The 12700-nt window shown below is 34.2% G+C and overlaps 1 protein-coding gene across 4 annotated transcripts in view; it reads left to right on the top strand.

The window, feature by feature from the left end:
• LOC149562101 (SMR domain-containing protein At5g58720-like) overlaps positions 1-12700 on the top strand; it is a 263926-nt gene that overhangs the window by 133967 nt on the left and 117259 nt on the right. For all 4 annotated transcript variants that reach the window (XM_089825643.1, XM_089825641.1, XM_089825642.1 and 1 more), the window contains exon 6: positions 9390-9478. In XM_089825643.1, coding sequence (XP_089681769.1) covers positions 9390-9478 — 89 coding nt within the window. The remainder of the gene's footprint in view (positions 1-9389; positions 9479-12700) is intronic.

Below are 12700 nucleotides of genomic sequence, written 5' to 3'. Positions count from 1 at the left end.
AAGAGGTATATTGGTATATATTTAATGCCATTCATATGATACTTAAGAAGAAGATTAGGTGCAGTCTACATACTTAGACTTGTAGATTATCATTGTTACAAACTTAACACTCCCTCTTAACTTGATGATCGTATAGAGAGATATCATATGTAGCAACATCAATAAAGATGAACAAGCAATAATTGATACTCTATATCTATATGAATCTTCTTAGCATGTGGTGTCATAGAACACATGATACAATGTCATATTACTAAACCTGTGATATGACAAATCACTGCTACTAGTGATAATATATAGGATAAATCTGAAGACTAATTTTATTTTTTCATTTATCCAAGTTTTGACTCATAGATACTGGTATTTCTATATCACAACATGATCCTGAGTTTAGGATGTACCAAAATACAGGATAAACCTGAAGAACAATAAAATTCTTCGTTTATCCAAATTGTGACTTATTGACATAGCAATGCCAACATCAGAATATGATCTTGAAATCATCTAGATCTTACAGTAGAACTCTACTATCTAGCACATTACCTAAGAGATCGTCATCTCTCATCTCTCATAATGTCTTTTATACAAGTCTTCATTATCTCAGAGATCGTCACTTCTTAAATAATAAATACAAATGGTGGAGCCCATAACAATCAATAGCTTGACAAATAAAATTATTTTATTAATAATTTAAAGAATACAAATGGATTACAATTCAACCATACCAAGTCTTCTCCTGAAGTGGTTTATCTTCACTCTAGAAAGATGTTTAGTGAGAATATCTGCTGTCTGATTTGCAGTGCAAATGTATTCTAATTTTACAGAATTCCTGTCTACCATATCTCTTACATCACTATGCTTGGACCTGTCATGAAAAATTGGATTCACCGAAAGCTTGATGGAACTCTGATTATCACAATGAATAATCGTAGGATTCATGGCTTGGCCAAATAATCCCACAAATAACTCTCTTAGCCAAACTACTTCTCAAGAGGCCATTGCTGTTGCAATGTATTCAGCTTCTGTGGAGCTTTGAGCTACTGAAGACAGCCTCCTGCATATCCAAGAGATCATTACTGATCCTAAACTGAAACAACATCCTAAAGTACTTTTCCTGTCTTTAAAATTTCCACCCCATTCCGAGTCAGTGAATCCATGTAAATCTAAGCCAACCTTCTCATATTTGAGTCCAAAATTAAGTGTGCCTTATAAGTATCTCGTAATGTGTTTAGCTACAACTAGGTGACTCTCGTTTGGCTCACACATAAACTAGCTTAAGGCATTAACAACATAGCAAATATCAAACCTTGTACTTACTAAGTACATAAGGGACCCAATCATTTATCTATAGAGAGTAGAATCTATGGAAGGTGATTCTTCTGTTGCTTCTTTAAGTTTATGTAGATTAGTTTCCATTGGAGAAGACATAGACTTGCAATTCCACATTCCAAATCTCTCCAAAATGTTTGATGTATACTTCCCTTGATTAAGTATGATATTGTCAGAATTCTGCCATACTTCCATTCTTAGGAATTAATAAACGAGTCCCAAGTCTTTCATCTCAAATTCTCATGTTAGATCTTTCTTGCATTGACTTATAAGATGATCGTCACCTGTTATTATCATCAACATACAGTATCAGAATTACCATATCATCTTTATATCTTTTATAATATAAATTTGTATCGGCTTCATTCTTGGAGAATCCTAAGCCGGTGAGATATTTATCAATTCTTTCAGACCAGGCCCTTGGAGCTTGTTTAAGCCCATAGAGAGTTTTCTTGAGCCTGCAAACAAAAACGTTAGGATCATGAGTTTCAAATCCTTCAAGTTGCTCCAGATATACTTCTTCTGTAATCTTTCTAATTAAGAATGCTGTTTTTACATCCATCTGATGTACTTTCCATCCCTTCGATGTTGCAATTGCTAGGACTGCTCTTATGGAGGTATATTTGGCAACAGAAGCAAAGGTTTCTTCATAATCAATCCCTTCTTTCTGAGAAAATCTTGTGGCTACAAATGTAGCTTTATACTTCTCACTGCTACTGTCAACAACATGCTTTATTTTAAATATCCACTTGGAAGAAACAACAGATTTTCCTTTAGGTCTTGGAACAATTTCCCAAACATCATTCTTCATAATAGATTGGTATTCTTCTTTCATAGCTTCACTCCAGGCTGTATGTTTAATAGCATTTGAAGGATTGGTTGGTTCTGTTTTGGACAAATCATTCATATTTGTTGTTTAACTAGAAAATCTTTTAAGTCTTTCGCTTTCTCTGACTATTCTAGAAGGTGCAACAAAGTCTTGTGTTTCCTCTACTGTTCTGATGGCCCAAAGTGGTTTTTTCTTTGAATTTTGAATTTCTTCAAGATTTAGATTTCGAATTTCGTCTTCTGTTTCTTCTATGTTCTCCCTCTGAGACTCAGACTCAAACTCAGCATTTCTTTCAAAACTGGGTAAAGAAGAAGGTTCTTCAAAACTTAGGGCTCTTTTGAATGCTAAATCTTCTTTAAAAGTTACATCCCTACTAAGTTTAATAGTTTTCTGTCTAGGTATGAAAATCCTATATGCATTAGATGTTTCACTATACCCAACAAAAATACCTTTTCTCCTAGAGGGTTCTAACTTGGTTCTCTTTTCTTTTGGAATATGGATATATACGGGGCACCCAAAAATTCTAAGATGACTTATATTGGGTTTAACCTTAGTAAAGACTTCTTCTAGAGTTTTATCTCTAAGGTAAGAGTGAGGGCTTCTATTTTGAATATAAACAACAGTATAAGAGGCTTCTGCCCAAAGATAATATTCTAGATTTTGATCAAATATCATAGCTCCAACAGCTTCTATAATTGTTCTATTCTTTCTTTTTGCTACCTCGTTTTGTTTTGGATTATAAGGAATGGTGTACTCCCTCTTAATTCCTGTTTCTTTACAAAACCTTTTTAAACAAATCTGAGATGTATTCCCCTCCATTATCAGTTCTAAGAGTTTTAATTTTATGTCCTGATAAATTTTCAGTTAATGTTTTGAATTCTTTAAATCTCTTTAGGATTTCTTCTGATTCTTTGCATTTTAATAAGTAAATCCATGGTTTCTTAGAGAAGTCATCTATGAACAAAATATAATACCAGAATCGTCCAAGAGAAGGAACATACATAGTTCCACGTAAATCTGAATGAATTAATTCGAAAACATTATTTGTTTTTCTAGTGCTATCATGAAATGGACTTCTAGTGTTCTTACCCAGTGCACATCCTTTGCATATGCTTGAGTGGTCTTTATTGAGTTTAGGTAAACCAGTTACCATCTTCTCTATAGTTGATAAGGTTTTGAAGTTTAGATGCAATAATCTTTTGTGCCGAATTTCATTTATGTCTTCAGCTTCATGAATTAAGGCTTGAATAGGTTGACTAGATTTTGAATTCAATTCATACAAATATCCTTTTCTCTGACCAATCAACTTTGCTTTCTTGATTGAGTTCTTTGCCCAAGTTATTACTTTGCCGTTCACAAATGCAACATTATGCCCATCATCTTCAAGTACTGTAATTGAGATTAGATTTCTTTTAATTCTTGGTACGTAGAGTACACCTTTGAGAAGAAGAGAATTTTCAGATTTTAGTTTCAAGGTGCAATTTCCAATTCCTTCGACGAGATGTGTTGAATTATCACCAATGGTAACTTCGCCATTGACCTTTTTTGAAATAGAGTCTAGTGCTTCTTTATATCCTGTTATATGTCTAGAAGATCCACTATCAATTACCCATGCTTTGTTTGAGATTTCATTTGATAGCGATGAATATAATACACGATTCTCAGGATCATAATTATCTTCTTCCCTAGTAACATTTGTACAGTTAACTTGTTGTTTAGAATTCTCAGAACAATTAGATTTGTAGTGTCCAAACTTTTCATAATTGAAACACTTTATTTTAGATAGAGCTTTCTTGGATTTTCCATTCTTTTGATTTCCCCTTTTCTTCTTGAAATGCTTCTTCTTGCCCTTACAAAAGTTTGTATTTAGAACATGAAGTTCTTCATCTTCTATTTTTAGTTTCCCTCCTTTCTTTAATTTTCTGGATTCTTCTTGAAGACAATCGCCCTTAAGTCTGTTGAATTCAGGAAGTTTATGTTTGACACTTATTCCCTATGCAAAAGTTTCCCATGAATCTGGTAATCCGTCTATCGCCATTAGTGTTAGTTTCGTGTCACTAATAATGGTTCCTATACTTGATAGTTCATCTCTAATCGCCCTTAAGTCTGTTAAATTCAGGAAGTTTATCTTTGACACTTATTCCCTGTCCAAAAGTTTTCCATGAATCTGGTAATCCATCTATCGCCATTAGTGTTAGTTCCGTGTCACTAATAATGGTTCCTATACTTGATAGTTCATCTCTAATCGCCCTTAAGTCTGTTGCATTCAGGATGTTTATCTTTGATACTTATTCCCCGTGCAAAAGTTTCCCATGAATCTGGTAATCCATCTATCACCATTAGTGTTAGTTCCGTGTCACTAATAATGGTTCCTATACTTGATAGTTCATCTCTAATGCTTGCAACCCTTAGGAAATAAGAAATCATTGATTCTCCTTTCTTTATTTGAATGTGATTTAGTTGCCTTTTTAGTGCAATAACCCTAGTTGCATTATTGACCTCATATGCATTTAGTAATGCATTCATCATATCAAATGCTGTCTCATGTTTTGTAAGCATGGGTATGGTATCATTTTTTACTCCATCTAATATGATTTGAATTGCTTTCCTATTTCCTTTGCTCTAGATATATTTATGAGGTTCAACTAGAGGTTGTTTGGATGCTTTATCAACAAATTGTTTTACATCATTCTCTTCAAGAATCATCATGATTTTGAATTTCCAAGCATCAAAGTGTTCTTTCCCATCAAACCTGTCCTTGGGTCTGATTGTGTATGCCATTAAAAATAGGAGATAGTTGCTAGATATATATGAAGTTTGATTCTTGAACTTTGCAGAGCCTAGGTTCGACTACCAGAGCTCTGATACCATGTAAAGTTTATGCAAAACCTGTGCCACTGATTAGACTTGTAAACTATCCTTGATTGCTGAAAATGAACTTCTTAAAATTCTGAAGTATGAAGTAGTTGTCAACTTTTATTCTGATTTGAAAGTTGTTTTTATCTCTACAATAAATCGACTAGGTATTGTTGCTTGAGGGAGCAAACTTGATGTATTTGTGTGTCCTCAAACTGCAATAATACCCTTCCTAAATATCATGACTAAAGGGCATGTCCCTCAAAGGGACATGTCCCTTCCTAAGTCGGTACAAACCCTCTCCCAAAAATCAATGATTTGCAAGATGATTAACATTTAAACAACACCTAACACAATTTTAGAAGTTGCCGCCTATCACAAGAGGTATATTGATATATATTTAATGCCATTCATATGATACTTAAGAAGGAAAAGATTAGGTGCGGTCTGCACACTCAGACCTGTAGATTATCAGTGTTACAATCTAAACATATAATGTTCTCTTTTAGGAAGCTATATAATGTCCCCTTTTTGGGATATTAGGAAATTTACCATTTGCTTTTCCAATTGACCATCTTTGACTTTGTCTTGATCAGAATTTGAACATGGAGATCCTCCTGGATGAAGCTGTAAGAGTGTTGCTGACTAGCACTGGATAGTTGGTCTTGATTTTATGGATCTTGTTAGAAATCTTCTTGGTTTCTATCTAGCAATGATAGATGGAGTATATGCAGCCACATTTGGTAAGGAAGTGGGAATAAGAATAGAAGTCTCAACATTATAATCATGATGAGAAAGATTAAGATCTTGAACACAAGATTTCATAGATTTGAGATTCTCATTAATAAGATGTGATATGCCACCCAATAAATCAATACCATGCTCATCAGTTTGAATCAACTTCTTCGTTTCTTCTACCAATGCAATTCCCTCACCATTAGACTGGTCTTGACCTAACCATTACTCAAACCTTTGGGGAAAGCTTTTGCACTTGGGGTAGGAGATGCTCTTAAGGATTCATCCTGATCACGAGAAGAATGGTAAGAGCGATTCTCAACAATAATAGGCATAGTGGTATCATCTATATTTTGATGGAAGATATTAGAAGACTCAATATCAACACCTTTAGAGGAACCCACAAGTCCATAACTTCGCATAGTTATGTTACATGGGCTTAAGATTATGAAACTCATGCACAATTCAATGAATGAAAGAGATGTCTAAACATTGAACACTAGTAACCAATTGAGTTTTTAAACATCATATCAAGTAAATATAAAATAGATCTCAAATAGAAAGATAGAGATCATGTAAAGAAAGACCCAATGCATCATAAATATTACACATGCAAGCTAAGGGAATGCATGAAGTAAACTCTAAACGTTCAAAATGTAATCATACAAGTCATATGTCAACATCCAAATTAGAATGGGAATGTTATGAGTCAGGTTTGCCAAATTGTAAGGTAGACAGAATGAATGATGTGTGAAATGAGTATTCACTAGGATGATCAAACAAGAAAGGAAACATCACTTCTTGAATATAATCTTCTTTTGCTCTTTAAATTAGGAGAGGGAAAGTACTTGCTAGGCTTAACATGGACTCAAGCATTGAACGAATGTGAGCCTTTTACCTCCCTTCACTAAGAATATGTTGATTGATTGAATTTGGAATGAGAAGGAAGTAAATGGGATGCAACAGGATGCAAGGAGTATGAATTTGTGTACACAAAGAGCAAATAGACTTATATGACAATCTGGGAACCAAATATGAGAAGTAGGCAAAGCCATTGACCTACAGAGGAAGTTTTAGCTAGTTTTGTCTACTAGTGTTGACCTGAGCAATAGGGGCGATTAGACTCGCCCGTACATTTTGGATTCTCTCTTGTTTTGCCAAAAATTGATGAATAGAGACTTGAAATCTGAAGCAAATTGTTATACCTTTCTGAATTTGAATTTGAAACTTCGCCACATGTAACTTTGAAGTCGAATTGAAATTACATAAAGGGAGAAGCATGTTGAAGATAGAAGAGGCTTTAGAAGATATTACACCTTCACAAATGTTGGATAGATCATGAAGATGGTTGAAAGTTGTGTCAATGCAGTCTTGACCTTGGATCTAGGATATGAAGAACATGAACGCCTTCCAACATGTCAAGATCTAAACACTACTCCATATCTTCCATGATGCTTGAAGTAACTTAATTACTTCTTGAATGCGTTATATTGAATTGACTAGATTGCTAGCCTCTTGATAGGATTTCTAGATATGGATCCCAAAGTTTAGGGAGCTAGCTTTGTACTTTACCTCTCTTAGCCAATTTGTGGATCAGAAGTCAAAGAAGGCTAACTAAGGATTTAGATCCCACTCAAAATCAAAACACCAAAGTTAACATAGAAAGAGTGACTCCTAATGTATGGGTCACGACATTTATGACCCGTATGTCTCAGGTTGCCATTGATGTGGTAAAAATTAGTCATCTAGGGTCATTTTAGGGTTTTGTGGAAAATATATATTAAAAAAGCCACTTTTAAAGCACGTGTTAAGTGAAAAGTCACTTTTTAAAAGTTTTTATTGAATTGGACATTCAGGTGCATCCAGATGCACTGAGGTGCGCTTCTATGCTCACATGGAGTGCCTTTACTCCTTGTGGCTGCATTTGGACTAGGTGCATTTGATGTGCTTGGGTGCAGTTGTATGCTCATAGGGAGTGTTTTTCTCGTTGTGGATGCATCCGGTGCAGCCACAAGGAGAAAAAGTGCTCCTTGTGAGAATCCAAACACATTGACATCGTAATGCACCAGCATTTGGAATCTGGATACATGGGCTGGGTGCACGCACTTACTAGGCATTGGAGCAATAATCTGCGTCTTTTTTTTAGTATATTTATCATTTATTTATTTTAAAACACACAAATTTCCCAACAGAAACCCTAAACTAAGTAGAAACTATCAACATGAACGGGTATGCCAATATTTTTGGGCTGGTTTTATATTTTAGAAAACTTATTCATTCATTTTAGTGAGCCTACCTTTTCAGTAAGAATCATGATTTTTGTATTCGAAGGTACCCTTTTCAATGACATAGTTTTACAGTATATCATAGGGTTTGGTGAATTTCAACCAATAAGTTCAAAACCTAGCAAACTTACATAAAACCCTTTAAATTCATTTCAGTTTGTTCTAATTGTTGTATAGTGGCAATTTCCCCTCGTTTTTAATTTGTGAAAACCATACACAATGCAACAATATTAGTGTTTTATGTTTTTATTTCCTACAATGCTCACCAAAACAAGAGGAGGTTCAATGGCCCACAATGGGTTGATAGTGAGAACCAGAGGGATGGACCTTTCGACTCTGCACATGCCCTAGAACCACCATCACACATTATCAAAACAATGGTGTTAAACCCCATGCTCCCGCAATTACAGCCACTGTTTAATACTTTTGACTGTTTGTGTGAGTCTTGGCATTCCTCTCAAGCTACAGCTAAAGAATATAAAAAATGCAATTCGTATAATAAATTCCGGTAGTTGAATGGAGTGGCATAATCCATTGCTTTGTTTCACCATCCATCTCTGAACTGCATTTTCTTTTGTGGGGCGGGTGGTAGGCTATGCTTTTGATTTACAAAGTCTGCTTTTCATCTACTTTGTTTGATTGAATGATAATATTATTAATGACTTTTGAATTTGGGGAGCATAGGAGCTCTATATAGTAAATGGACGACATGATTTAATTAGATCTTTACTTTTAATTTGACTGTTTAGCATTATTTGATAGGAAAACAGAATAAAATAGTTGAATCGGGACGTTTAAGGTAACTATCGTTAACTCAATTACATTGTTGGGTTTATTGATATTTATAAATTTAAGTTAGCTGTTAAATTTTAAACTAATCATTTCAATTTTTTTCAAGTTATTTGAAGTTTGAACTTTAATGTCTTTAATTTAAGAAAATGAAATAAAATTGCAAATTTATATTATTTGAATTTAATCTTTTTCCTTTTTAAATTTATCTGTTGAGAAGGTCATTCTAAATAGTAGCTACCTTTACCAAACTTGATCTTGAATATGAATCTTATGACATAGGTTTTATTGATTTCTGGATATCCAGGATATTTTCTGTCTAAAAAGAAGAGGTTTCCTGCCTTAAATAAAATATTCTTTATCACTAAAGAATGTAGGACATGGCATAGGGTATTTGTTAACTTGTTCAACATACCAAATTCTTTTAATTTTGATCAGGAAACTATCAGTTTTCATTCTTATAAAGAACTTTAACTCTTCACTGTGAGTGGTAAAATTTATTTTGTACTAGATATTGCTTAAAATGTAGGTGAATTAATTTCTTGATATTGATTATTTTGTCACAGTCCAATTTGGAACAGCTAAAATTAAGCTTTCCTGATTTATCTGAAAGTGCCTTAAATGAAATTCTTGAAGCTGTCAATTTCGATTACAGGTATGTGCGAGTCTAAGTTCATTGTTTTACTCTTCTTGTTTATGCCAGATCTTAATTTTTAGCCTGAATATGACAAATACTGCAATTTTATTCATATATATTGGGGTCCAGAGTTGTAACCAATTAACATTTATTTTGACCATGTCATTATTTCTTCCTTGTATATGTCTTATTTGTTCTGATAATGCTTTCTGCTCTTAAAATACAGGCTTCTGTGGCTAAATGATTGTGTATTATGTATTCACAAGATGTATTGCTGTATTAATTTCAATGTATGTTAGTTGGATGTTCTGATATCCCTGTTTTGTTAGAAGTTGGCATTTTCAAATTGTAAGTAGGGCTAGAGTCTACATTCTTTTTGTAGCCATAGAAATAATAAGATTTGCAATGTTAAGTAGTTTGAAATTAATAAATGACTGAATAAAACGTGCAACATTTATATATGAATTATCAGTATTGTGCAATGTGCATGCAATTACTTCTTTTAATCTTGGGTAAACTGGTGGCTATTTTTGGGAAGTTTATGATACTATATCAACAAACACACCCAACATAGCATTATATAGAGTGACACATTACTGAATTGCTTTCCATGTTTTTTTGTAGTGTCTCCTTTTTGGGACATAAGGAATTTTAAGGTCCAATTTATGAAATATTAAAATTGGCTTATGTGAGCTTAATGTAGATTTATAAAAAGCTCAATTTAATATTATAAAGAGGGTTAAAAGGTGAAAGAATAGGAGAAAGAAACTAAAGGGTTGTTGGGTGGATATTTTGCAACCAACAGTTTTGGGTGAAAATCTAGTCGCAAAATAGGATGACCAGCTAGCGTGTGAGACAGTCTCTCCTATCTTAAAGGGAAGGCTCTTGGATAAACTCAAGGTTAGCAAGAAGTCGAGAGATTTTGTAAAATGGGTGTTACCAATATCCTTTCTTCTTATCTTTCAAGAAAGAATCCACTTACTTGTGGAGCGAGTAATGGGCAGGGCAAGTCTCTAACTACACTTCTATTAAGAGCTGAAAACAGTGATAGCGATAAACCTTCACTAACTCAAATGCTAGCTGAAAGTGTACCGGTTTGGCTCTAAGTCTGGTCATACTTCTATATGGGAAAACTTTACAATTAGGGCACAAAGACTCCTAAAAGTAAGAAAATTTTAACTATTTTGCGAATTAAGAAGAAAATATAAGCTATAGACAAAGCTTCAAGCTATACACTTCCACAATTGCTTCTGGTCAAAGCTCTGACTCTAATTGCTTCTTAACTCTTTTCTATTTAATTCACGAGATATTATTACCAATAACACAAGATATCATGAATCAAAGATAACTTGCGTGAATTATAGACAAAGCTTACAACTCATACAAATAATAATCTCACTTAATCAAAGTTAAGTCTCAAATGCTCCTTTGTATTCACTTTCTCTCAAAATAGTGCTTACACAAACAAATTTCTGTTGGTAGAATTTCTGCAGAACTCTCTTGCATAAAGATAATGATGATTTTACAATGAGGGGGCACTCCTTTATGTAGGCATAATGATGATTTTACAATGAGGGGGCACTCCTTTATGTAGGCATAGGAGTTGAGAAAAAGGTGGAGGGAAAAGTTGGAACATCTCAATCAACTTTGACCTAGTCTAACTACAAGAGAAAATAAAGGGTTATGTGCAACTGCACATGCAACTCGCATTACACATAATTACACTTTTCGATGTAATGCATCCTTTATAACTAATAACATGAAATAAAAACAAAAATGATGTCACACACTGTGGGGAGACCAACACTTTCCATGGTCTTCGATATGGCCTCTACTCTCATTGCATTTGCATATGTCGATTGGACAACTTTGGAATTTGCTTCTGTAGTATTTAACAAGTGTTTTGTCAAAGATTTATACAAGACAAACTTGTTCATTGTATGTGAACCAAAATCTTCAGAATTTACATCATCATTGATTCTGATTGTATATTTTGAGTTTACTCTCTCTACTGCAATGAGATTACCAGATTCATCAGTAACATGGCATCTCATCTATTCCAAATCAAAAGTAACACTTGTTTCAACTGCTTGACAATCTCCAAAGGCCACCTGCAACTTTATGATCAGCTTCCTCAATGTCTCCTCTATGTAACCAATGAGTCCTTGAAATCTGAAGAACATTTCACATGATCTAAGAATGTCACATGAGACTAAGGCATCTAGATCGAACTTCACCATTTCATCCCAACCATCAAGGATTTCCTTCAAGTTATTTGCTTCCTGAGTCAAAGAAGAGGTTAAGTGTCGCTCCATTTCATTCATCTCTTTGGCAGGCCTAAGAACTGCAAATGTCTCCGTGGTGGCTCGAACTCTTTCAAAAATGATTTCCTGTATCCAAGATTTAGCGGCTTCAATCAGCTTTCTCTCTTTAGATGTTTGAGACATAACAACAACACTTTGAGAAAATTGTTTCTGAATGACCTCATTTAGATGAGAGACTTCCTGTTTCAGTTGATTTTTCTTTTCCCATAGCTCATGATTTCTCTTTGATACGTTAGCCAATGCATCTTGAGCATCTTGCAAACAACTCAAACGTGATTGTTTTCTGATTTCAACCTTAGTAAACTTGTAATCAGAACGAGTAAGTTCCTCAAAAGGTTTATCTACCAAGGGTTCAACAACTTCAATAAATTTGGTTTTATTAGAATCAACCAAAATCTTAGAAACAATCTTTCTTATCTTTCAAAGATTTGGATTTGGTCTTCTTTCAAAGATTTGGATTTGGTCTTCTTAACAGGAAGATTGTCCGGAGAAACTGTTGGTTCCCAAAACCGCAGATTGGAAATCTAAGAGCCTGCCACTTCTCCGATAGGACTTCTCAATCAGTTCTAACCAACGAATGAGAATACTTCTTAATTCCCTTGCACTTCAGGCTCTGCTACACCTTGGCGGGTAAACCTTCTCCTTGAACCTGATTACCTAGTTCAGAGCTTTTCTAAAGCAAATTTAAACTTTGAGAGTTCTCCGGCTGGCAAAGTCCTTGAACTCGATCAAAATGAAACTGGATGCTGAGTGTCTAAATTGAATGGATTGTAAAATATTTTTAAATAATTGATTTGATCTTTGTAGGAAGGAAGTTACAGATTTTTTGACTTAATAATAAAAAGACAAATGCCCTTGCTCATTTGGGCAATAGAGTCAACTTTAGTGAATTTTTATGTACAACTTCATAATGTTT

This window comes from Cupressus sempervirens, chromosome 4 (assembly GCF_028749045.1).
Source record: "Cupressus sempervirens isolate cs-2001-9-10 chromosome 4, ASM2874904v1, whole genome shotgun sequence".
NCBI classification, from domain to species: Eukaryota; Viridiplantae; Streptophyta; class Pinopsida; order Cupressales; family Cupressaceae; genus Cupressus; species Cupressus sempervirens.
Note: the sequence above shows the minus strand (reverse complement) of the source record. Positions and strands in the feature narration are given on the sequence as shown.